This window comes from Neodiprion virginianus, chromosome 1, assembly GCF_021901495.1.
Source record: "Neodiprion virginianus isolate iyNeoVirg1 chromosome 1, iyNeoVirg1.1, whole genome shotgun sequence".
NCBI lineage: Eukaryota > Metazoa > Arthropoda > Insecta > Hymenoptera > Diprionidae > Neodiprion > Neodiprion virginianus.
In genome coordinates, this window is record NC_060877.1 from 35,373,066 (window position 1) to 35,397,377 (window position 24,312).

The window sequence follows — 24,312 nt, forward strand, 5'->3', positions numbered from 1 at the left end:
AGTAGTCGAGACAGCCAGGCGTTGATATCGCGTTTGCGAATTTAGTGTGGTCCGAATATGACCAGCCGGTGGTTGCAGTGCTCCGAGTGAGGCATCTTTGTTTTCGTTTCTTAATTCAAGAATCATTCAGAGTCAAAAGGACTGGTCCTTGTTACAGGACCGTTAATGTTTCGTCTCTGACTCACAGGTGTAAGTCTTCCACCGTAACGAGGCGTCTAATATCAGGAATCGCGTGTTGATTATCATTGAGACTTTCTCTACTCATGCTTGGTTGAATTTTCATTTTCAAACGGAATTGAATTTCATCAATTTCAATCAAATAAACGTATAAACTGACCTTGGGGTAGTATTGATATTGTGAGAACTGATCTTCTCACGGAAGGTTTTTCTTTTTCACAGTTTCGACTGGTACCAACGTATTATGAACTCGAGTACCTATAATATTATTATATCTGCAATGACTGCAAAAATACTGTGCATGACTTGACTTGCCGTGTTAAGGGAGCAGTAAAAATGTTTTGTTACACGATTATTTCTCAAACTATACACGTAAACTTTATCCACCAATAAAATATTTTCTACGCCTACAAACTTGTGAATTTTCGGACCTCAAACGTACATTTTCTTTTTAACAACCTTCGATAATACCTCTGCTAATGCCATGACTCAGCCTATAAATCATTGTTTGAAGCAAAGCTGCAACTGCCAAAATAAACTAACAATGACAGTCCATTGGCTGCATTTTTTTTTTTTTTGGTTTTTTTTCAAGCCTTTCGAACGAAAAGGCTTTAATGCACTATTAGAATAAGGCGGTGTTGAATCTAAAACCGAAAATATTTTTTTGTTTCTCAATCCCGCAACGTTCTAAATTAGTTTGGAAATGCCTGTTTATGCATTAGGGCGAGGAAAGGTTCGTACGGAAATATTTTTTTTGTTTTTTTTTTGAGTTTTCTACCAACGACTAGATTCCGAATTTTCAGGATCTTATTTATTAATGAATTATAAAACACCCGATATTCACAACTCTTAATAAATTAATTACAAATAAATAGACATAAATACTGCCAAAAGTTAGTGAGATACCGAAAACTAAAAGTGAGATTTCAAAATTGCGTATTATTTACGGCGCAATTTTCTGAGCATTTTAGTTACTGAGATCAGTCAAGTTTCGGATTGTTTATCCTTTAAATTATAATATAAGATCAAAACCACTCTACAAGAAGCTGCGAATCCAGTCGGTGTAACGCGAAACCCGCGTATAAATTCCCGGATGATCTCTTTCTCCGCAGCCAAGTCCCGACGATACGATGCCTACGACGATCCGTCTTCTTCCGTCATGCCTGACAATCGGCCCTCCAGAATCCCCCTACAAATAATTTTCATTCCGTGTTAACAACGGGATATTACAATTCTTGCGTCGATTTCAATACGTGAGTCAATCTTCACGTTATAATGGGAAAAAAAAGAAGAAATTATCCTCGTGCACTCTGTGCGTCGGTTTTATCGACGGAAAATGTTTCAAAAAGTCCGGCAACTGTGCAGCGATTTCTCAAATCGAAAACGCGGCAGGTCGTAAATTGACGATATTTACAAGTAGACCGCTAAAAAAGTAGGAAAACATTAAAAAATTTATATATCTCGACAGCCAATCATTCGATTCTATCGGGGTTCATTTATTTATTTATTCTTTTGCTCATTACACGGTGACTGTTTGAATTTAAAATTTGATATCTAGATCAAAATAATTTTTAATGAAACAAACCCTACACGAATCGAATAATTTTCTGTCAGGGTATAAAATTTCAAAATTCAAGCACATTGTCAGCCATTGTTTCGCCAGGGCTTAGGTACTGTATAATAACTCACCTCGCACGCATCTCTGCCTCCAAACCTGTCCTTGGCGCACATTTGAGAGTCAATAATACCCCTGGGTAAGGCCCGGATGTTCCGACTGGTCTTCAAAGCATCTCTGTACCTGTCGTTGCACTGAGAGTTGCTGATGACGTTTATCTCCACTTTATGAAGCAAAGGACTGGCTTTACCGTCTGGAGAAAATAAGCAGGATTAGAACGTCATTTTCGAAGTCACCGAAGGACGATCAGGATACACTTACCGGACTTGACGTCTCCCCATCCGGTCAGCGTGACTGCAGCATTCTCGTACAAATTTCCGTCGTCCGGAGGAAGGCATATCGGTCTGACATACTCGGAGTACCTGACCGGGGTCTTCAGCCTGACAACGGCGATGTCGTTGTAGTGGCGAGGCTTGCTGTAATCCGGGTGAATCGTCGATGACTCGATTCTTAAGTCCTGAGGCTCAGCAGGTTCCGTGTTTGAATTCATGTCCAGCTCGCCGACTCTGACCATGTTGGGCGACCTGCGAATGCAAGATAATGTAAGTACACCGTGGTCGCCTTTGTTCAAAGACGAGAAAAAACGAGGAGACGGCCGGAAGAATAAGCATGACTTTGCAAAAGACAGCCGAAAGTAAAAGCGCAATTCTCACCGTTGCGTAACGCAGTGGGCAGCGGTCAAGACGATTGTTTTGCTGAGTAAAGCTCCGCCGCAAAAGAATTTTGGCTTCCCAGTTGGCTCAGTTTTCCCGATGGCAACCTGCGTCGGAAGAAGAGATTAACGAACTCATTCGTGCGCTATAATTATTCTCAATACGTTTATTTTTGTGGTGAGAATTTTTTTTTTTTTTTAAACAACCACAAAATTTTACGTGTTTACCATCCATGGAGACGACGCGGCTGTTTGAACGGGCGTGCCGTAGAAAATTCGCTCCGCCACCTTGTCGTTTGTTTCTTTCGCCAAAACGCCGCATTCCGCATCTACGGGAAGTGACAATGTGGTGTGAGCGTAATTGCAATTAGTCGTTTTTATCACATCAGCCGAGTGTCGCGACCGTTTATTACACACAAACGAACGTACTGCTCGGTCAGGAAACCGCAGGATTGATATTCTATTACGGTCAAGGGTCACGGATGTATAAATTCAAGGTTTTACGATTTTCTCCTTTTTTTGGACTGATAATGATAAGCAGCTTGTGTCGTTGCCTTCGTGGCGGTGAAACGTATTCGATTAAACCAACCAACTTCCTTGATTCTTGAACAAGATACCGTCGCGCGTATCCGATTTAAAACAAATTATACTTTTATCTTGACAGTTTTATGCAGGCGAAATTTTTCCTCGCAACGCTACGTAATGAAGACAGGATCAATGACAGGATACAGCTTAATATATTTCACAATCGGTGTGCCGACGTGACGTAAAATCCAAACCTCAAGAAAGGATAAAGCGTTGAAACGATCGAATGAATTACCAATTTCTTACCGTCACTGTCGAATGCACCTCTCGAGCCTATGTTTTCGATTATTACGGAATCGTCATCGTAGTCACGGCCAAAATCATGCTTAGTCCTGTCACCCGCATGTCCCCCATCTTTCATCCACGGCGTTTCCCAGTCATAGTACTCGTGCCTCCAGCCACGATGGTCGTGATTGAAATACTCTATCGAGGATTCGTAGTCATCATCGTCGTAGTATGACTGATACTCTCGCTTAAGTCTCCGGGCCAATCCCCCCATAAGACGATCACTGCTAAAGGTCAGAGCGTTAAAACCACATCCGCAAGGAGGAGGAAAATGTATTTGCCACATTCCAGACCGATGAAAATCACCGTAGACCAAATTATTCTCAATAACTTTGACTCGAAATCAGTCAAATTTCTACCGACACCATAACACCATAAACCAATTTGTGCTAATTGCTCCTTGCAAAAACGCCTGTATCGATAGTGTAACGATCGGATTTTTACAAGGAAATCACGAATTGTTTCACCGCATTATTTTTTACTTTTATTATTTGTTACAATGAATTTCAACCAGCCACGCACGTGACTCACTCGACTCCTTACCGTTTTTTCAAGCAGCACACGTGAGTCGGTTTGCCTTCCCATTTGCAGAATTTTTGGTCAGCCGGTCGCCTTTTGTCCATGCAATCTTCGGTTCTGACGCACTGGAAATTCGCAGCCGGGATGATGGAGCAGTTTTCCAGTTGAATCGGCACCACTTCCGACGATGTTTGCACCACGTTCGAGTTCTTGAGTCCGTTTGACAGGCCGAAAACGGAGATGGCGAGAAAACCGATTCCGGCGAAAAATAAGGGTCGAAGTTCCATCGTCGCCTATGTCACGTCCCGTAGTTTTATTTTGGGCAAATCCAAAGCCGAGTTCGCGATTAAACTTTAAATTTGCCGACTGATTTCGGAAGGAAGGGGAAAATCCACAAGCTCCGACCGACTTTCGTTGTTTTCCTGGTGGTTCTGAGCAATGACCAAGGCTGGAATGACTTCGAGAGCGTTCGTTTGCCGGTCTTTAAGTAAATTACGGGGGACGTCGAAGAGTGGATATCTGCTACTCGGATGTGTCATCGGCCCATCCGTCTACGGGACTTTCCCCGTTGCCAGCGGGAATCCTAGGCTACCAGGTTCTGTGGGTTTTCAAAATTCCCTGGCTTTTCTGACCTCAGAATAGGACTCCATGACGCCCATAGATCGTGGACCTTGTTTTTTACAGGGAAAGTTTGACTTGGCAGTCATGTCGAACCAAGTGACTACCTGCCTTACGATTATTGCTAAATTACAATATCAGAAAACTCAAATTCTGTAGACTTTTTCACAGGTTTTGGCATTTTCGGCAGAATCGAGATTTCTCATTTTTACTGATAATTTTCTTCTCTAAACGTCAAATCTGCGCATTTTGTATACATTTTTTACAAAATTTATGCGTGCCAGAAACCCGCGACAATTTGGTAATTTGATTTACATTTAATTGCATCTATTATTTTCAGTGACCAAGGTCGCAACGTTTAGACTTATTTACTTATTTACATTTTATCAACAATGTAATTAACTCTTCAAATTTGGATGCACAAGTTGTACGGAAATGCTTATGATACCTATAACGTTATAAGTACGTGTACAGGCAATGGTGTGAATCTAATATTTTTATGTGGAAAATGATGCGCAATCTCAAAATTCCCATGACAACACGCATTTTGATCACATTGTGGAAATGATGACGAGAAAATATATTCGCGTATGACTATATATTTTTTCTATCGATTATTGTCGAATAAACATTATCAGTTATTTGAAACAACTAGTAGGATATAATAAATCAAATTTAGTCCGTAAACACGTTCGTCTGACAAAAGTTATAACGTGGATTGAGGAAAAAAAAACGCAACGGTCAATGTCGCAATAACTTGGTAACCCCCGTTCGGAAATAATAGTAAAAAAAACCCGAAAAATGTTGGATTTTACCTACTGATTATAAAATACCTGTCCAATTAACATTCTTCTTCTATATTCGGACGGCATAATAATAATTGCAGCATCATTCCACGGTTATGCTAATGATCCAGAATTATAATCTATGTCAATAATGTATGAGCTCTTAAGTTTTTACAAATATGAAGATTAAGCGTTAAAGACAACGTCGGATTTTTACCTATATTTTCGTAATGCGAACCGTTTATGTATGAATTTCATCGGATTGCACAAATGATGAAACATATTGCGCGAGTACAAAACGTAATACATGTAAATACAATATTACAGTGTAAACGGGTAAATTCGTTCGGGATGTGTAATCGTGAAAAACTCCGGATGACAATAAAGGAAAATCGACTCTATATTGCGAGTCGGCGAAAGTCAGCATTTCCTGATTCGTTATATACAAGTATTGAGCATTATTTTCAAGTATTCCGTGTTACCACGGAAATACTCGTGCATGGATGGTTTCAGATCTTACCTACGATTTTAAGGAAATCTCTATGATTTACATCATTAAACCGCAGTTTTGGGCAGAAACTCACTTGATTTAAAGGGCCTTGTTGTAATCGTTTCCTCACTTTCACGATTTTTTCCACGTCATTTCTGAAGCTCCAGGATGTTTGACGGATCCTGTGATATATGTGGTTCTGTTTAATGGAATTTGCCCACGAGAAAACACCGTTGATTTTCCGGGATCGTTTTTTACGCAAAACGATTCCGGATGAATGAAACATTCCTAACCGTTCCCACATGACGTAAAATTCAGAATCTGCGAGTACCGCGCTCAGCTCGGTGCCGGGACTTATCAGTTCCGGTTTCGCTTTCCTCTTCTCTCTCATTTTCGTTATTACGTCCAAATGGAGGAAGCTGCGTGCTCTCATGTCTCGAAGCAGATCTGCTCGAGTGTGGCGATAATCTGGTGATAAATTTCGTTTGAAATTTCCGCACGCGTCAACGTCTTCGACTGACGTTTGGCACCGCCGTTTAAACCGCAACATTTATAAATTTCCCACTCGTTCCAAACAGTCTGCGAAATAAGTGGGCGTATGAGGATTACGTCTAACCAAGCGTCAAAAGTTGATAGTATTCTTGTCCACGCGCGTAAGATACTCGTCGACTTCACACGTCCACAAATTTACCACTCGAGTTCCGGAGAATTTTATTTATAACATCTTTCGATATCGTCTCTTTCTTTTCCCCGGGCAATTGCGTAAGCCGTTTTATTATTTCCATTGTGATAGGGGGAGTACCTGCTGGAAAGTTGCAGTTGTGAAATATTTACCCATCACATCGGATAAACGGGATTATATAAAAAAGACCCGCAGGCGAATTAGGTGAAAATCCTTGCAAAGATAGGACGAATGAATAACGACGTGATTAGTTTCCTAAAGTGTAGAAGCAGATCTGCACAAATTTGAATTCACGCTGATCGGTATTCAACCGCATGCAATTGATTGGAAATAAATGGAAAGTGCGACGACCTTCCAATGACTATAATACACAGTGTTTACATTCGGCATGAGAAATTGCCGGCTGCTGTCCACGTGCTCCGACTGCATTCCTGCTAGTCTATTTTAATACGTATTTTTATCTCGAAACTCGCGCGATAAGATACTACGTAATTACGTGCTACCGCTTTGCAAGAAACTGACGCCAGCGCCCATCGCAGTTTACAAGTTTGCCTCGAACCGTGGTTACCGATGGATGTTGAACAAGTTTGGAGACATTGCTCGCCGGTGACTGCAGGCTGACGGTAAAATACGTCGAGCGGAAAAGTTCAAGCTGGAAAAGTCGAGCGGTGACTGTGCCGCGTGTGTTTGTGAAAGGCTTTCATCAACGGTTGCCGTTCTTCGGACAGAGGGTGAACCAAAATGTGGCCGTTCAGTAGCTCCTGTCGAAGCAAGGCGCGGTTGACTGGAAAAACTGTTATAATAACAGGGGCTAACACAGGCATTGGAAAAGAAACGGCGAGGGATCTTTACTGGCGAGGTGAGGCTTTCTGCGGTTTCCTGTTACTGCTGCTGCTGGCACTGTGATAATCACCGTTTGCGGTGACACCGCAGACTAGAATAACATAATACACACTTCGACTACGTGTAAAATGACATGTCTGGTTGTAAGTTCGAATTCGAAATCATTTGTTGCAGGTGCTAAAGTCATCTTGGCCTGCAGAAACGTTGACAAGGCCAACGCCGCTGTGGAGGAACTTAAAGCCGTCCCACCTTCCGAGTACGAACAGAATTTTATGCACGACTCGTGCAAACTAACACATCTCTCAGTATGCGTTTGAACTAAATGCACTGCGGATTTGGAAGATTTTTTTGATCTTCTCGAGCTGGTTTCAATATTTTTCTCAACCAGTATCCAATGATATTATAATTGTCCATCACAGGTCTCGGCGTTTTCCTGAAAATTCATAGAGAATCGATCAAAAATAATTCGCAGATGCGAGACGAATGAATATATTGAAAACACAAGCGTTCCGCATAAGATACACTTGGATTGAATTTTAAACCGCGGCGTTTCTTCTTCTCATTTCAGTCCAAAACGAGAACAATTCATTGGCGGGCCCGGTGAACTCGTTGTCTGCAAATTGGATCTGACTAGTTTGGCCAGTGTCAGAGAGTTCGCGAGACGCGTATACGAGACGGAGTTGTTCGTCGACGTCCTCATCAACAACGCTGGGGTTATGATGTGCCCGAAAGGGGTCACGGAGGATGGCTTTGAGATACAATTCGGCACCAATCACCTCGGCCACTTCCTATTGACGCTGTTACTCCTGCCATTGATGGTTCCCGATCGGAAAGACTCTGATAACCGTTCCAGGATAATCAACGTTTCGTCGGCGGCTCATGCGCGTGAGAACTCCACACCTAACGATAAGTAAAAATAGCATAAATCAAACATCAACGAGACTTGTTCACGTCGTTGTTCTTTCACGCCTTGACCTTAGACCAGTTCCAAAGCTCTCATTGCGATCGGAACTTATACTCAATCCGAGTTATACCCTAGATTGATAAATTTTTACTCCACCCCCTCAGGAGGTCAACTCGACTTCGAAGATCTAATGTCGGAGAAGTCTTACGCCCCCTTCAAAGCCTACTGCCAAAGCAAGTTGGCCAATGTGTTGTTCACGCGAGAATTGACTCGTCGATTGAGAGGTGAAACTTATTACGAAATGTGGAGAAAATGAGAAATTTTTTCCTGGAGAAAGGGCAGCACTGACCAAGGAACTCTCAATTTCAGAGACGGACATCACCGGTGTCAATGTCTACGCTCTCCATCCAGGAGTCATCGACTCTGAATTAGCCCGCCATTTTCAGCAAACCATCTCCCGAGGTTTGAGATTAGTTTTCGGATTCTTCCGGACGTTCATTAAATCTGTTGAACAGGGTGCGCAGACGACCATTCATTGCGCCGTTGACGAAGCTGCAGCCGAGCAGACGGGACTTTATTACTCGTATTAAACTTAATCAACTTTAATCCCAACTCCAAATCGAACTGATTTCTGTCATTTGTAATTTTTTTTTTTTTTTTACAAAAGTTGTTTCTTTTTCCAGAGAGTGTGCGGTACACCAGCCTTCACCTGGCGCGTTGGACTATGAAAAAGCCGCCATACTTTGGAAAGAAAGTGTAAAGTTCGTTGGACTTCCTAGCGAGAATCTGGTGGAAATAATGGAGCATGTTACCAAGGAATTTCGTTCTCCCGGTACCGTCGATGAAACCGATAAACTCTCACAGGAACCTTGCACTTCGGAATGAATAACTTGCATCACATTAGATTAGTTTTGTACCGATCATTTTTATTATAATATCACCTTTGCATAATATCCACCAATAAAATATTTTCTTATTTCCTGTAATTGATTTTGATACTTCAGTTCCGTTTCCAATCATCTATGTTAATATAGCCCTCGAAGATTTTTAGACGGTCCCACTATAATCGTTTACGGTATTTATAGTCGAAGAACGTGACAAAATTTTGTAATTCCGTTGTGTAACGTGGAGTAACGATAATGAAGTAGAAAGTTAGCCATGGCTGATATCAGATTGTCCCAAAGTTTAGACACTGTGCGTAGATAATAAGTCAAGTAAATCGACGTCGATATTACACCGGAAAAACACAGTAAATGTAATCTTATTTTAATTTTAGTCTTGGTGTTATCGATCAGATCTTCACCTTGCAGTCGCGCACTGATTGTGTTTTTCAAGAATTTTTGCTCGTTTTCGAATTTTGCTGAGGTCAGCTTTGACGAACAACTCTAACCGATTAGCATAAACGATTAATTGTGACGTTGCAAAGCCAATTCTAAGTAAGCCAAGAATAAATGATAAGTACGACTAACTTACTCTCTAATTATTCGATTAGCGGATTGCTACGGGACGCAGTGCGTGTGCGCTATAGAAAATTCCGATTGGATAATTTGGCAACTAAGCAATTAGGCCTTCCGTTAATATTTATTGGTGTTATAACCTTCCGCAAGGACAAATCAATGACCGAGAGTCTCGTTACCGCAACCAATCGCGACAACAATATGTAGAGACATCTTATACCCACCTTGTAAACACTATCGTCGATGTTACGAAGGGGGTCACTGATCAAGAAACCGGTAATTTCATTCGTCACTGGGACACTGAAAACAAAAATCCATTGAAAATAATTGTATTCAGTATTTCCTGATAATTGGCGATCAGTTGAGCATATGAAAAGAAGTTAACACGAGGATAGTGAAACCTAACATAGAACGAAAAACACCCGATTGTAGAAGAACTGCAAGTGAGATATGAGGGTGTATCGTTTGAACACAGGCATATTGTTACACATGCTTGTTATATTCAATACGTGAAGTAATTCTCGAATAATCACGTTTAAACTCGAGCTCGACAAGCTGCGGTTAAGATAAGTACTTCCTGTTTACATGTAGAAACACATTCCTGAAACTCGATATTGACATCAACAGTTTCAGAGGTCTGACGACCCGCTGGCAATGTTCACCAAGCAGTAGAGACCGATTGACCGTGAAACCGGTGGCTGGAGACTAAAACCCAGTGCCTGCGACTTTGCGCACGTTCGATTCCCCCTCCAGAAGCCTCCTTGACACACACTTGATTTTCCCACTCGCACGATGAGACGCAGCCACTTGTCGTTCGTAACTGAGTTCTGAAGTGCAGCAGATTGCCGTTGGCGATGGCCGATATATCTTGAACCTCTGTTGGCTTAGTCCCTGGACTTTATACCGTAGTCAACGAATAAACTATCGCGACCACTAACGATCCTGTACCGACCACCTGAGCCTAAAAAATCTTCATTACCCTCACTATCCCAAGAGTAGTCGAGACAGCCAGGCGTTGATATCGCGTCTGCGAATTCAGTGTGGTTCGAATATGACCAGCCGGTGGTTGCAGTGCTCCGAGTGAGGCATCTTTGTTTTCGTTTCTTAATCCCACTCAAGAGGCAACCAACGTCGTAAATTAACGTCGCGCGTGGCCACAGTTACGTTTCAATACCATTGCTCGTGAAAATTTTAGTCAGAATGCCGCTCTTTAGTCAATATTGTAAAAGCAAGTCTCGATTGGAAGGTAAAACCGTGGTTATAACCGGTGCCAATACTGGTATTGGCAAGGAAACTGCGTGGAATCTGTACAGAAGAGGTAAGGCTCCGTGATTGTACTTGTCACAATTGTCAAAACACTGGCACCAACATTTTGATGACAATTACCGAGAAATGTTATGATGTCCAAAAAATATTTTCAACTAGGTACTTTTTCTCATAGCGTGTCACGTTCTGGTTTCTGATGTAGGTTGAAACGAGTTTAGATTATTCTTCTTCGCTGAAGAAAAGAGATTTTATACCAGCGTCAAAAACTTTCACATCTAAGCTCCATTACACTCCCATCTAAAAAAAAAAACAAATTAATATTGAATTGTAAACTTCAGCTCACAATTTTATGGGGAGACTATGTGATGACTCGAAACTCTATTCCAAATTATTTATAGTCAATTTTACGCTTGGGACAGCACTTTGGAAAGAGTACAAATAAACACCTACCTTGCCATGCCCTATTTCATACACAACAAAACCCATTATCGTGTAATGTGGGAACTTATGCCTACGGCGAAGCATTGGAAGTGGACGAGGTTGCTTGCCCATAAAATATTTACCTGAATTCAAGTAGAGAATTCTGACGGAACTAAGCCCGTAATATCTTCTGCCCGTGACCGTACGTGCTTAATGAGGCCGAACGTGTATCTTAATATTGATTACAGGGGCTCGGGTAATCATGGCGTGCAGAGATCTTGTCAAGGCCCAGGCAGCGCTCGAGGATGTAAAAAAAACCTTACCTTCCAAGTATGAATATAATTACCACATTGAACGTGTGTTTTATGAAGTCAAACGTGCATGTTATTCAGCTTGAATCGGTGTTTTTTTACTATTTTGAAATTCACTGAGTTGGAATACTCCAAGGCGGTATAAGTGATGGACACATCGATTCTTAATTGGAAGTGATTAAGTTAGTCAATGAACATGAACACGCAAGAGACATACCAAGACTAGAATTTCACACGATAAGATATTCATGTCAAAACACTTTATTTGACAAACATTCCTTTGCCTATTACGTAACTTGCACTTTGAATTTCGAGATCTGTAACATATGCTGACGAGTAATTCCCATCACCTTTGTGCTGGACTTGATTCAGGCCTAACAAGGAAGAGTTCAAAGGAGAGCCCGGTGAACTTGTTATTCAAAAACTGGATCTGAAAAGTTTGGCCAGTGTCAGAGAGTGTGCGAAAAAAATATTGGAAACCGAGCCAGCCATTCACATCCTAATCAACAATGCCGGGATCATGATGTGTCCGAAAGGGGTCACGGAAGACGGCTTCGAGACTCAGTTGGGCACCAATCACCTCGGCCATTTCCTCTTCACCTTGCTTTTGTTGCCAAGGATCATTCAGAGTCGAAAGGACTCTGATCCTTGTTGCAGGATCATTAATGTTTCGTCTCTGGCTCACAGGTGTAAGTCTTCCACTCAAGTAAGGCGTCCACCATATCACGAACCGCGTGTTGATTATCGTTGAGACTTTTTGTACTCATGGTTGGTTAAATTTTCACTCACGAACGGAACGGAATTCCATCAATTTCAATAAAATAACCGTATAAACAGATCTTGGATTAGTATTAATCTGCCCAAGTTTACTGAGAACTGATCTTCTCACGGAACGTTTTTTTCCATCACAGTGTCAACTGGTATCAATTTCAATGATCTGATGTCGGAAAAATCGTACGGTCCCATATCGGCCTACTGCCAGAGCAAGTTGGCCAACGTGCTCTTTACTCGAGAATTAGCTCACCGACTGAAAGGTAAATAAAGTTGTAAGACACGTTGGGAAATTTCCAGCGTGCGAAAGCTTTCGTCGCTTCTATCAAGCGGCTTTACTGACTGAGCTGGGGTGTCAAATTTCAGAGGCGAATATCAAAGGCGTCAACACTTACTCACTTCATCCAGGAGTCATAAAATCAGAGCTCAGCCGTCATCTCGATGACTCTTTCTTCCGTGGTGTGCAATTTTTGTACAGTCTAGTGGGTTTCATGATAAAGACCGTTGAACAGGGCGCCCAAACAACCCTCCATTGCGCCCTCGACGAGCAGGCTGCTAACGAGACCGGCCTCTATTACAAGTAAGAGAAAATCCTGACATGGCAATCCAGAAAAAACTGTGTTCGGCCCTTTTAAACGCTCTGTCTAGCATCTTGAAACAATCTGTCATTAAATTATTGAATTCCGAAACCTTACGAAGAAATTAATCCTATCGAACGAGTATTTAAGCTGCGCTCAGAATCCTGCTGGTAAAACAGTAAAAATAATTTTTTACAGGGAGTGTGCGGCAGTCTCACCTTCGTCGTTAGCAATGAACAAGGAAATGGCCGCCAGACTTTGGGACGAGAGTGTGAAGCTTGTCGGTCTCCCAACGAATGATTTAACCGAACTGATCGAGAAAATTCCCACCGAGTATGTCAGGTAAATAATTGCTCGCCCGAAGACCACGATTGAGAAATTTGCGTACTTTACGCCAAGCATCGGATTGGGTGATCCGCAACATATTATGAACTTGAGTAACTATAAACTAGTTTTATCTGCAAAGACTGGAAACAACGCGAATGACTTGACTTGCCGCATTGGGAGAGCAATAAGAATGTTTTGTTATAAGAATATTTCTCGAACTATACGTGTACACTTTATCTACCAATAAAAATATTTTATGCACCTGCAAAGTTGTGAGTTCTTGAACCTCAAACAAAACATTTTTTTTCATCATTAGATAATACTCCGTCTAATAAAATGATGTAGCCTATAAATCATCGCTCGGAGCAAAGCTTCAACCGTCAAAACTAGCCACATTTAAACAGAGAGTTGACTTTAGGACACTAGTGCAAAGCTTGTTCCTCACGGAAAAATGCCCACTCTTGGGTGTAAATTCGTATCCTCAACTTTTTTCTTATAGGAATTTAGCATTATCTATGAGTTTGGGGTTTTTTGGCGGTTCAGGAGTCGGTCTCTCCACAAGCGATTGAACCAAGTTTATCGAAAAAATCTCCATTGAGTATATTAGACAAATTATTGATCATCGAAGGACGTTGGAAAATAGGTAAGCTGCATACCAGGCATCGGATGGTCTGATCTGAAACAGGTTATGAATATGAGCAGCTGCATGTGTTGTATCAGTGATCGGATGTCACAGTTACTTGACTTGCCGGAAGAAGTTTTGTTACAATTACTTCTCAAGTTATAATACATATTATATACACTTTATGTGTCAACAAAATAGTTTTTTTCCAACACATGCTGGGAAAGACTTTCGAAGTCTGTTAAGCGTGCGTAAAATGCCCCATTTCTGAACAGTGCGGTAAAACGCTTTGCGGTAACTCGCTCCGTAACATAAATTATGACCATGATTGAATTTTACTGCGTTGATGTATGCAAAGGTATACAGATTTACTTCAGCACAGTTGACGTCACACGGTATCTTTTTCAACCTACCGATAATTTGCTACAACCATGTCTCAAACGCAAAGAAGCAAATCGTTCTATTCTAAAATAATAAAATATGAAATAAAGTTTTAAAACCAAACATTTTTCACGCGATACTAGATTGGGACGTCTTGAGTATAAAACCGGTTCTTGGAACAAACCTGCGGTCTCTTTACCTCCGCTTTTACCCCACCATTAGAGAAAGGAACTGTACTGTTTGATACGCACAAACCAATGACGACAGCCAGATTTCAACGTTAGATGTCAGCAAATGTACCTTCAACAGTGGCCATCATGTTCATTCTTTCAATGACATGCCTTGGAATAATAAATTTCTCTCAGACTCGGCACAAAGTTACAGGCATCTGCAGCGTCACTTAAAACTAAGCCGTGTTCTTCAAACCAAAACTTAATTGTTGAATTCTGTCTGGATTGTGATTAGAAATGCCGTTGTTCAGTCGATCTTGTAATAGCAAAGCACGTTTAGACGGTAAAACGGTTATTATAACCGGTGCTAATAGTGGCATTGGAAAAGAAACTGCGGGGGACCTTTACAGGAGAGGTGAGTCTATCTACTGCCTACTTGTCAAAATTTAATAATCAAAACATTTTTAGGCCTAAAATGCTTATGCATAGTGATCGCATTTTTGAGTATATGTAGAATCAGCGTTGAATGTTGCATCAGATATGTGGTATATTCTACATCTTGTAATTATCACAGGAGCCAGAGTGATCTTGGCATGCAGAGACCTGGCCAGAGCCAAAGCTGCTGTAAAGGATATATACAAGATTCCACCATCTAAGTACGAATAAATTTATTTATATAACATGCAAGTGCGACAGTACGTAAGTTGGTATGAAACGACCTCAATCAAATGACCAAAAACTAAACTAAGATTCTAGTTACGTCTTTTTTCCGATTGATTTCAGATATCGCGAAGAACGGTTCATCGGAGAGTTTGGCGAACTCGTTGTTTACAAATTGGATCTGAACAGCTTGGCCAGCATCAGGGAATGTGCGAAACAGATATGGAAAACAGAACCTGCTGTTCATATTCTCATCAATAACGCTGCGGTTATGATGGTTCCCAAGGGGGTTACCGAAGATGGCTTCGAGATACAATTTGGTATCAACCACCTGGGTCACTTTCTTTTTACACTGCTACTCCTGCCGAAGATCATTCAAAGTCAAAAACACCCGGATACCTGCGGAAGGATCATCAACGTTTCGTCCTCAGCTCATAATTGTAAGACCTTACACTTCGGTGATGAATTTCAAAAGCAGAAATAACGGTAGAACAATGATCATACTTCCGATCGTCATGCTGATGATTCTCATCGCTGACTGAAAATAGTGACCGTATGTCCGAGATTTACCCACGTTCTTGTCAACGTTCGCTTAGTTGAAATTCAAGTTTGATCGAATTCTATTCTATCCTTAGTGGTGAAGATCAAGGTTGAAGACCTCATGTCAGATAAGACGTACAACCCCTTCATGGTCTACTGCCGTAGCAAGCTGGCGAACATATTATTCACTCGAGAATTGACTCGCAGATTGAAAGGTAATAACGATCAATGTCTGTTAATAACGGATAGATTACATCACTTGCATCGAGACATCGTTTTATCGGAGGATGTTGCATTTCAGAAGCAAATGTCGCCGGTGTAAACACCTACACACTTCATCCGGGAATCTTCAAGTCCAACCTCAGCCGCCATTTTGATCAGGTTTTGTTTAGGGGTGTAAGATTTTTCATCAGAATAGGAGAATTATTTGTAAAGACTGCGAAAGAGGGCGCCCAGACAACTATCCATTGTGCCGTCGATGAGGGTGCCGCAAAACAGACGGGTCTCTACTACAGGTAAGGAAAAGTGTCGGAGTAAAATTGCCAAGTTGAAAACCACTAAATTTTTCAGCAGACTTTTCAGTCAGAAGACGAATGTAAGTATAGCCATCGTTCGATAATCTGATGGTCAAACTGGTAATCATTTTTTTTTTTTTCAGTCAATGCGCGGTGGCTCAACCTTCAAACGCGGCGCTGAACGACTTAACCGCAATCAAACTTTGGAATGCGAGTATTGAACTTGTTGGTCTTCCAACAAGCGATTTAAGGGATCTGATCCAAATAATCTCCAAGGAGTATGCCATGTGAACGGTTTGCTGATGGTGACGAAGGATACTACGACGTCACCTGAAATTGTTCACAAGTGTATGGTATCACGTACCTATTAAGGGCTACAGTTATTGCATTATTGGTAATTTAGATGAAAATTGTATAGTGGTAGAATATTCCACTGAATTTGCAAAATTTGAATGATAAATTATCAGTTCATTTTAATCAACAGTGTAACGTTAAACAACGAAGAGTGCGGAAATGTTGCCAATACGATTACTTTAACAAATCTGAAAAATGCATTATAGCAGCAATGAATTTTATGTTCTCAGTGTATCGATCTGAACATTGTCGCCTTTGGTTATCAAGGATAAGTAATTGCAGAAAAAATCCCCCGAGCATTACGCCGTGCTCATTTCACTATCTGCAATAATTCGTTAGTACGAGTCCAGCGGTCGGTTATAATTAAAAACCATTTCACTATCCTTTATTCTACATGGAAGTCGGATAATTTTCGATCTGAAAGCACTCGTGTGTTTGAATTGCGAAATAATCACAGCTGAGCCGAGCGAAGATTAAGTCCGCAGTTTTAACAAAAATTTATCAATGGATCATCATCTGAAGAGCACCGTGACGATCAGCCCATTATTATTGCTCGAGCAAAGAAAGTTACATTATATTAAATATTTGGCCTCGACTCAGCCTTTAACCGCACAGTATGTGTGCCGGTGGCCTTAGTACCGTTCGATCTGCTCCCCCACTGCGGTATATTTAACTCACACAACGCGGTCGCACATACATGATAAGCACCGGGTATGTTCGTTCCAGAGTTAGCGATGACGAGTTCGCCTGTAATTGGCGATTGCCACTTACTCCGAGTGCTGATTGGCTCAGCGAGGAAAAACCGACCGCGACGAGGGAACAGCCGTAACATTCACTTCAAGTGGCTGGTAAACAACGTAAAAGTTCAACAGTCTTTCTCACCTTCAGTGTCCTGGACAGAGCAGCTTCAGTTGCGTGTAATTTTGGGTCTTTGTCAGGTTCCACATGACTCGTTCGTAACTGCGTTTTACCCGCGCATAGTCTACGCCCGGTATTAACGACGTTACAAGAAGCTGCGCTTGTGGATTTGTTTCTAAAATGTGGCCGTTTAGTCGATCGTGTCAAAGCACGGCTCGCTTAGTCGGAAGAACCGTTGTCATAACCGGTGCCAATACGGGGATCGGGAAGGAGACCGCACGGGATCTTTACAGAAGAGGTAAACCACGATATACGACTACGACTGCTAAAAACCCATCCGATGATTGATCCAGTTATTACGGTTGGTAAATTGTGGTCGCTAAATGCACCTGCAACCCAGTTACACGTAGTTTTTCCGATACCAAAACCGGTAAATGTTCCGGTTCCTTGTACGTTTTGTCACCGACGAAACGAAACTTGACAGCTCGTGACGTGTTGCTTCCGTTTCACGATGACACGGCTGTTTTTCCCCTGATATTCTCGTGTGTCATGGGGTTTATCGATTTCCGTGCCGACGTCAGATCGATTAGATTTACAGTCGTCGTAGCTCATGACGTATAAGTCTTTAAAGAGGAAAGACAAGAAAGAGTTCTTGACGTTGCGCCATTCTATGTTTTAGAAATCTCAGCGAATACAGACTTCCATTATCGAATACACCTTCTGTTACTCGAGGTACCGCTACAAGCAAAGAGTCCCGTTCGATTACTGTAACTCGTATCAGAAGTAATATTACGAAGAACAGTTATTATTTAGGCGTGGTTATTTTATTTCCGAGTAACACGCACGTCATGTTGTAATCGATATTGCATCGGTTCGCATGAATATGTGTGTAAGACGATTTAAGTCGAATAACAAGCGCGCGCCTTGTGCTGTTAACTTTTTACAGGCGCCAGAGTTGTCCTAGCATGCAGAGATCTGAACAAGGCCAATGCTGCGATTGAGGAATTGAAAAGCGTTCCACCCTCATGGTACGAACGCAGAAATCTACTTCAATTTTGTGTTCACAGTATAGAAAATTGAAAATTCATTCCACTGACGTACGTTTGGCAAATTTCAGTCCGACCCGGGAACAGTTCGTCGGAGAACCTGGCGAAGTTGTCGCTTGTAAATTGGATCTGAACAGTTTAGCCAGCGTCAGAGAATGTGCGAAACACATTTCGACGACGGAGTCAGCTGTTCATGTTCTTATCAACAATGCCGGGGTCATGATGTGTCCGAAAGGGGTCACGGAAGACGGCTTCGAGACTCAGTTGGGCACCAATCACCTCGGTCACTTCCTCTTCACACTGCTGCTCCTTCCAAAGATCATTCAAAGTCGAAAGGACTCAGACCCCTGCTCCAGGATCATCAATGTTTCATCCATGGCTCACGCAAGTGAGAATTATACCTAAGCAGAAACTGTAACGCAAAACCACGCGTTAATAACCGATAAGACTTGTTCACGGTGCTAGTCTTTCCTAGTCTTAACGGGATAAGATTTAAGTAAAAAACTTCTCATACCGCTGCACGAATGACGTTATCATGCTTTTGTTCAGTGTCACACTAACGTGGGCAAGGCTCCGAGAACCCGAGAATGTATTTGACTATCGCATCCAGCTTGACGATGTCTTGTTTCACCCTTAGGAGGTGACATCAACTTCGACGATCTGATGTCAGAGAAGTCATACAGTCCATTGAAGGCCTACAACCAGAGCAAGGTGGCCAACGTGTTGTTCACGCGAGAATTGGCTCGCCGATTGAAAGGTAAAAGCGATACAAAAACGATGTCAACGTACTTTCAATCTTGAAAAGCACTCACCACTTTACACGAAAACACTGATACTGACCTATAAATGACTTGGTGTTTCAGAGGCGAACATCACCGGTATTAACGTCTATACCCTCCATCCGGGGGTCATCAAGTCTGACTTGGGTCGTCATCTCAGCGCAGGTCCCAGATTTTTATTGGGAATTTTTCGACCCTTCATCAAGAATATCGAGCAAGGAGCTCAGACAACCATTCACTGTGCGGTTGACGAGGAAGCAGCCAAGGAGACGGGCCTTTATTACAAGTACGAGAAAAATCCGGGCATTACGACCGTCTTTGGCGATGCGTATTTTATAAATAAACTTTCGCAGTTCAAACGCAGTATAAACTGATTAATTCGCAACTAGTCCATTCGCCCCCAAATTCAACAAATCGATGACCGTCAATTGTGAAATTTCTATGTCAATTGCTTTGTCACGTCCGTCTTGGCTTTATCTAATCACAAAAACTGTCTAATGCCTCGAAGAGAATTACGGTATCGTGATCGTTGATAAGTCCCAGTTAGCATTCGTCAGTGAATCTTGCCTGCCATCGGCATTACTGTAAATTAAAGTCCAAGTTAGCCTCACTCATAATTCCAACGGTAAGACTGCAAAACAATTTCTTTCAGGGAGTGTGCGCCAACCTCACCTTCGTCAGTGGCACTTGACGACGCGAAGGCAGCCAGACTTTGGGACACAAGCATAAAGTTGGTTGGTCTTCCGACTCACAATTTGACCGAACTGATTGAGCAGGTTTCCAAGGATTATATCAAGTGAGCGTCTCACTGGTGATTGGGATTAGATTGTCCATGGTATTCCGGGCAAGCAGTGTTCGCGGCATCTTGTGGAAGTTGAACAACTGCTCCCCTCTATCGAACACAGGATAAATTATTTTTATTTTTGATTTAATTAGCGTAGAGTAAGTCTCGCACAAGCTACGTAACGTCTATATATGTATTTTATCGAAAATAAATTATTTTTATGTTAATTAGTTGTTTTTTTTTTGTTTTTTTTTTTTGTTTTACGTTAGCCGTGTGTTTCACTTCCAAACGAGTTTTCCGTTCTCTCAATGCTCACGGACTCGAGCAGTTTTCAACTGCAGCAATGAAACGTGAAACGATTATTTTCTGATATGTATACTGACATAGGTGTGTTTTGCTCAACATATCAAAAATTATGGTATCAATAATCACAGTCTTCGTACATATATACCTCGTGTTTGGATGAAAAAATAATGTAATCTTCGTCAATTTTATTCCGAGATTGAATTGTTCGATTGAATATCAGAATGACAAACAAGAAAATGTTTATTAAAAAACTCAACTTACATTTGAAAAGAGTATAAACCGTAAAGAATAGGCGAATTAAAAATAGCGACAGTAGATTAGGCGTATATGATTTACTCAAAGACGTTCGTTGCACAAGTATTTATACAAAATATAATAATTATCATTGTTATTAGTATTAATATTTTTTTTTCCAATCGTAGATTACAAGTCGTTGAACAAAATGACACGGCTGTTGAGTATTATTCAATTGGGTAAATAACATGTCAACAACTATGAAATGTCTATTAAATACGTGCATTTCTGCATAAATAGCGTGTAAACACCATTTTTGACAATTCTCCGCTATACGAAGGATCTCAACGTACCCCTAAGCTCCTCAATACGGACCTTGGGCTATCTGCGGAGGAGGAGGAATCCTCGGTAAGACAGGTCGTGGCTCAACAAATTGATTGGAAGTGACCTCCTGGGATATATCTGGCGCCCCATAAGTGAATTGAGGTTGCGGAGGTGCTTCCGGCGTGTTATAAGAGAAAGGCGTTAGAGAAGGTGCTGCCGGAATAATAGGCAGTGGCTCTCGGACGATTGGCTCGGGTTCCTGCACGTCGATAACGTCCGTCGGGTAAATTGATTCCGGCGGTTGTTCCACTGGACCCGGTTCAGAAATCTGTGGCTCGTACGGTGCGAATGGCGTTAGTTCAGGTGGTGGTGGAATATCGGGCAGCGATGGTTGTTCAAACGGTTGCTCAGGCTCTGGTGATTCTCTCACTATTGAAGGCCCGCACGTTTCTGGCGGATACGGGGCCGGGGGGCCGTAGACGGGTACGGGCCTCGGTGGCGGTGGAGGAGGAGGTGGTGGGGGTGGGGGTGGAGGTGGTGGCGGCGGTGGAGCTGCTATTTCCGGTGGTCCATAGACTGGCGCGGGTTCTTCGACTACCGGAGGACCGTACTCTCGTGCTGGTATTGGAGGCGGTGGAGGTGGGGGTGGGGGTGGCGGAGGAGGTGGGGGTGGAGGTGGCGGAGGAGGCGGTGGTGGGGGTGGAGGCGGTGCAGGAGGAGGGGGGCCGTAGACGCGTGCAGGCCTTGGTGGAGGCGGTGGTGGAGGTGGAGGAGGCGGTGGTGGAGGTGGAGGAGGCGGCGGCGGCGGTGGAGGTGCAACGCTCTCTGGTACGCCGTAGACTCGTGCAGGCCTTGGTGGCGGGGGTGGTGGAGGAGGAGGTGGAGGCGGGGGTGGTGGAGGAGGAGGTGGCGGCGGGGGTTGGGGCGGCACATTAAAGACCGGCGTGCTTCTATCCGGAATACCGTAGGTGGCGTGCGGGATGACCGGTGCCGGAGAAGCTATCGACACCGATTCATCGGGATAAGGTCGTGCGGGTGGGTAAGGGTATCCCGAAGAAGAGGCACCGAAACTCGCCGACGCCGAGGCGATGAAATCCCGGTTATTGGGCTCGAATGCGAAGGAGGGCGGAGGCGGGGGCGGCACACTTGGCTTAGGATACCTCGCAGTCCTTTTGTCGGCGCTTGCTAAGGCCACAAGGGCCAGCAGTATCAAAAACTTCTGTAATTTGAAGGGAAAAGGATTAATGCGAGCCTCTTCCAGACCTTGGGAATCACGGATCGGCTTTCCGAGATACCGCGATGGTGTCACGCTTATACTACTTACCATCGTTGAAGTTTTGACAGTGAGCACTGAACAACTGTACTGAAAACCCCGTCTCTCTCGGTATATATACCGGGGATGCAATTTGGAAAATGCCCCCGGGAAATATGTGTTTTTCATTCTGTACACGGATTTCCTAACTCAGGTATTATGAAGCGAAACCGTTCGAATGCCTGTATCATTAGGAACCGAGTATAGATACACTCACACGCGTCAATTTCTCCAAGTTTTCGGTTATTTGAAATCACATTTCCCACAAGGATCCATTACCGGATGAAAATTAACGGACTCTGATCAACGTCTCAGATACCTTTAACTCTCTGGTTTACATTCGTTAAACAACAATTGCCTAGTTTTGACCACTCGCAAACTAACGAGGGCGTGATTTCAGAATTTCGTGTAATTTCACACGATCGTTGAAATACAACAATGAGGAAAGGCGGCCATAACCGTCAATTCACTTCGAAGGTCAAACGCGAAACTTCTCATTACAAAATTATTCGTCTCTTGAATTACACGACGCGCTAATGCTAATCTTACCTCGCTTTGAAATAAATTTCAGTACTCGATAAAAACATTCTGCGCTACTTCTACTCTAACATAAAGTAACTAGCATAAAACTCTGTTAACATAAAATATTACTCATAATTAAACGACAATCCTTCGCAATCGAATAATCTTCCCGAAAGCTCCGGGTCATTCACGATACACGCACGTTTCGTAATAACATCATACCGAACTTGAACCGAAAAATGTTGTACAAATATACATCCGCATATTTTTTATTCTGCTAAAATAAATTAAAGTAGTACTTTTCCAAATCATTGAGGAGTAAGCAGGTGAAGTTTCGATCAATGACAATGGCCGACAGTGATAAGGATCCAGTTCCGGTTAAAATAGTGCCATCGCTACGTGACAAGCTCTAAATCGAATAAACAAGTGCTACGTCACGGGCGGTTGAAAAGTGTTAAAAAACATGATATTTATATATATCGCTGTCGTTTGTTTCTACGGTCCTGTCCAACGATTCAACGGGCGGACAATTTCCTGCTGGTATTAAACGCATTCGTTAAACTTGAACTGATTTGAATACCCAGCTCAACCGATGCTAATTAATTTCTGCTAATTAGTGGGCATAAAATGTACCCAGAATTATGCGGAACTAGATTAGGTTCGGGGAGTGTTCAATTAGACGCGGGCACTTCATCCTATTAAAAAAAATGACCCCTCTATGAAAAGCTGCGACCCATGCGGGTCTCGGCTAATAAGAGGATCCGAATCAGTGCCCGTCGTCGTATTCCAGGAGTCGCGACCATAACTTGCCGCGAGGCACATCGCCATTGTGGCGAACGCGTTCATGAATATATAAATCCTCTCCGTTATTTTCACGAGTAAGAAAAATTTGACGAGCAGCGGACGCGGGTTCAACGTACCGGGAATTTGCGAAGGAAGGCAAATTGAATATGTAACCGAACTGCGCTTATTTCCCGGCCAACCCGGCTCTTCCTTATTCGGTCCGTACGTGGGATACCAGGAAGACAGTCGCTGCTCCGTTGTTCAAGTCCTCGAGGACATCGATGCTGCAGACGTTCGTTAGATCCGCGATCATGCGGTTATAAAAAAAAAATTACATTCCTTCTATCAGAAATTACATATGAAACGGCGAATTCTTCGTCATACAGAATAATCGCACGACTGCAATGTGTCGGTTTTGAAGAAAACACCTGATGAGCTTCTATTCCGGCACCCAATTTACGACTCACGGACTTTTGATGGTTGCAACCTTTTACCAAATTGATCGTTCGACAAAACAATCAGGCAACTAATTCGATTTGAAAAGAGCAGAACAAAATTCTATCCAACTTCGCCAGCCGTTGTGAGCACGAATTGAAGAAAACGAGAACACGCGGTGTTAACCTCGTCTCGGATTTCAAAAGAATTTCGCAAACTTTGTAGCGCTGTGATTTATCTCTAAAATAATAAAAGAAACGCAGCGTTCCTTGATCGGTCATTAATATTGTTATATTGTTATATTTGGTTCGGATTATCGGTACCTATGTCAAACAATCGTCC

General features: G+C 42.5%; 6 protein-coding genes across 10 annotated transcripts; 4 read left to right on the forward strand and 2 right to left on the reverse strand.

The window, feature by feature from the left end:
- Positions 1-507: 507 nt before the first annotated feature.
- On the reverse strand, positions 508-6,281 carry LOC124296679 (venom protease-like). 4 transcript variants are annotated; one of them, XM_046746908.1, is made up of 8 exons: positions 5,881-6,281; positions 3,918-4,563; positions 3,336-3,601; positions 2,733-2,833; positions 2,506-2,612; positions 2,114-2,376; positions 1,867-2,045; positions 508-1,366 (listed from the first exon to the last, which is right to left on the reverse strand). In XM_046746908.1, exons 2-8 carry the CDS (start codon positions 4,178-4,180, stop codon positions 1,214-1,216), a joined length of 1,332 nt encoding a protein of 443 aa, XP_046602864.1. In that variant the 5' UTR covers positions 4,181-4,563; positions 5,881-6,281; the 3' UTR covers positions 508-1,213. The 4 variants fall into 4 exon arrangements, with proteins under 4 accessions (XP_046602864.1, XP_046602865.1, XP_046602866.1 ...); XM_046746909.1 differs by having other exon boundaries at positions 5,817-6,281; XM_046746910.1 differs by having other exon boundaries at positions 3,336-3,598; positions 3,918-6,281.
- Positions 6,282-7,000: 719 nt separating this feature from the next.
- LOC124296681 (retinol dehydrogenase 12-like) lies at positions 7,001-9,683 on the forward strand. Its single transcript, XM_046746915.1, has 6 exons — positions 7,001-7,327; positions 7,486-7,567; positions 7,880-8,196; positions 8,380-8,499; positions 8,585-8,798; positions 8,899-9,683. Exons 1-6 carry the CDS (start codon positions 7,210-7,212, stop codon positions 9,098-9,100), a joined length of 1,053 nt encoding a protein of 350 aa, XP_046602871.1. The 5' UTR covers positions 7,001-7,209; the 3' UTR covers positions 9,101-9,683.
- A 904-nt stretch (positions 9,684-10,587) lies between these two features.
- On the forward strand, positions 10,588-13,609 carry LOC124296683 (retinol dehydrogenase 11-like). The gene is made up of 6 exons (XM_046746918.1): positions 10,588-10,990; positions 11,607-11,688; positions 12,042-12,358; positions 12,581-12,703; positions 12,807-13,020; positions 13,217-13,609. The coding sequence occupies exons 1-6, from the start codon at positions 10,873-10,875 to the stop codon at positions 13,362-13,364; spliced, it is 1,002 nt and encodes a 333-aa protein (XP_046602874.1). The 5' UTR covers positions 10,588-10,872; the 3' UTR covers positions 13,365-13,609.
- Positions 13,610-14,634: 1,025 nt separating this feature from the next.
- Positions 14,635-17,114, forward strand: LOC124296682 (retinol dehydrogenase 12-like). 2 transcript variants are annotated; one of them, XM_046746916.1, is made up of 6 exons: positions 14,635-14,933; positions 15,093-15,174; positions 15,302-15,618; positions 15,814-15,933; positions 16,005-16,233; positions 16,377-17,114. In XM_046746916.1, the coding sequence occupies exons 1-6, from the start codon at positions 14,816-14,818 to the stop codon at positions 16,522-16,524; spliced, it is 1,014 nt and encodes a 337-aa protein (XP_046602872.1). In that variant the 5' UTR covers positions 14,635-14,815; the 3' UTR covers positions 16,525-17,114. The 2 variants fall into 2 exon arrangements, with proteins under 2 accessions (XP_046602872.1, XP_046602873.1); XM_046746917.1 differs by having other exon boundaries at positions 14,641-14,933; positions 16,020-16,233.
- A 301-nt stretch (positions 17,115-17,415) lies between these two features.
- Positions 17,416-20,281, forward strand: LOC124296684 (retinol dehydrogenase 12-like). Its single transcript, XM_046746919.1, has 6 exons — positions 17,416-17,743; positions 18,392-18,473; positions 18,563-18,879; positions 19,129-19,248; positions 19,355-19,556; positions 19,923-20,281. Exons 1-6 carry the CDS (start codon positions 17,626-17,628, stop codon positions 20,068-20,070), a joined length of 987 nt encoding a protein of 328 aa, XP_046602875.1. The 5' UTR covers positions 17,416-17,625; the 3' UTR covers positions 20,071-20,281.
- Positions 20,282-20,958: 677 nt separating this feature from the next.
- On the reverse strand, positions 20,959-22,332 carry LOC124310292 (formin-like protein 5). The gene is made up of 3 exons (XM_046774104.1): positions 22,243-22,332; positions 21,770-22,137; positions 20,959-21,661 (listed from the first exon to the last, which is right to left on the reverse strand). Exons 1-3 carry the CDS (start codon positions 22,243-22,245, stop codon positions 20,959-20,961), a joined length of 1,074 nt encoding a protein of 357 aa, XP_046630060.1. The 5' UTR covers positions 22,246-22,332.
- Between the last annotated feature and the right edge of the window lie 1,980 nt (positions 22,333-24,312).

Coding starts and splice junctions, on each gene's coding strand:
- LOC124296679 (XM_046746908.1), bottom strand. CDS start 4,180: ATGGAACTTCGACCCTTATTTTTCGCCGGAATCGGTTTTCTCGCCATC. Junction 2,834..3,335: donor AGGTGCATTCGACAGTGACG/GTAAGAAATTGG, acceptor CACTTCCCGTAG/ATGCGGAATGCGGCGTTTTG. Junction 2,046..2,113: donor ATGGGGAGACGTCAAGTCCG/GTAAGTGTATCC, acceptor TATTTTCTCCAG/ACGGTAAAGCCAGTCCTTTG.
- LOC124296683 (XM_046746918.1), top strand. CDS start 10,873: ATGCCGCTCTTTAGTCAATATTGTAAAAGCAAGTCTCGATTGGAAGGT. Junction 11,689..12,041: donor AAAAAAACCTTACCTTCCAA/GTATGAATATAA, acceptor GACTTGATTCAG/GCCTAACAAGGAAGAGTTCA. Junction 13,021..13,216: donor GAGACCGGCCTCTATTACAA/GTAAGAGAAAAT, acceptor AATTTTTTACAG/GGAGTGTGCGGCAGTCTCAC.
- LOC124296684 (XM_046746919.1), top strand. CDS start 17,626: ATGTGGCCGTTTAGTCGATCGTGTCAAAGCACGGCTCGCTTAGTCGGA. Junction 17,744..18,391: donor ACGGGATCTTTACAGAAGAG/GTAAACCACGAT, acceptor AACTTTTTACAG/GCGCCAGAGTTGTCCTAGCA. Junction 19,557..19,922: donor GAGACGGGCCTTTATTACAA/GTACGAGAAAAA, acceptor AATTTCTTTCAG/GGAGTGTGCGCCAACCTCAC.
- LOC124296681 (XM_046746915.1), top strand. CDS start 7,210: ATGTGGCCGTTCAGTAGCTCCTGTCGAAGCAAGGCGCGGTTGACTGGA. Junction 8,197..8,379: donor TTCGTCGGCGGCTCATGCGC/GTGAGAACTCCA, acceptor CCACCCCCTCAG/GAGGTCAACTCGACTTCGAA. Junction 8,500..8,584: donor ATTGACTCGTCGATTGAGAG/GTGAAACTTATT, acceptor TCTCAATTTCAG/AGACGGACATCACCGGTGTC.
- LOC124310292 (XM_046774104.1), bottom strand. Junction 21,662..21,769: donor CCACCACCCCCGCCACCAAG/GCCTGCACGAGT, acceptor GCCTCCACCAAG/GCCTGCACGCGTCTACGGCC.
- LOC124296682 (XM_046746916.1), top strand. CDS start 14,816: ATGCCGTTGTTCAGTCGATCTTGTAATAGCAAAGCACGTTTAGACGGT. Junction 14,934..15,092: donor GGGGGACCTTTACAGGAGAG/GTGAGTCTATCT, acceptor TAATTATCACAG/GAGCCAGAGTGATCTTGGCA. Junction 15,619..15,813: donor TTCGTCCTCAGCTCATAATT/GTAAGACCTTAC, acceptor TTCTATCCTTAG/TGGTGAAGATCAAGGTTGAA.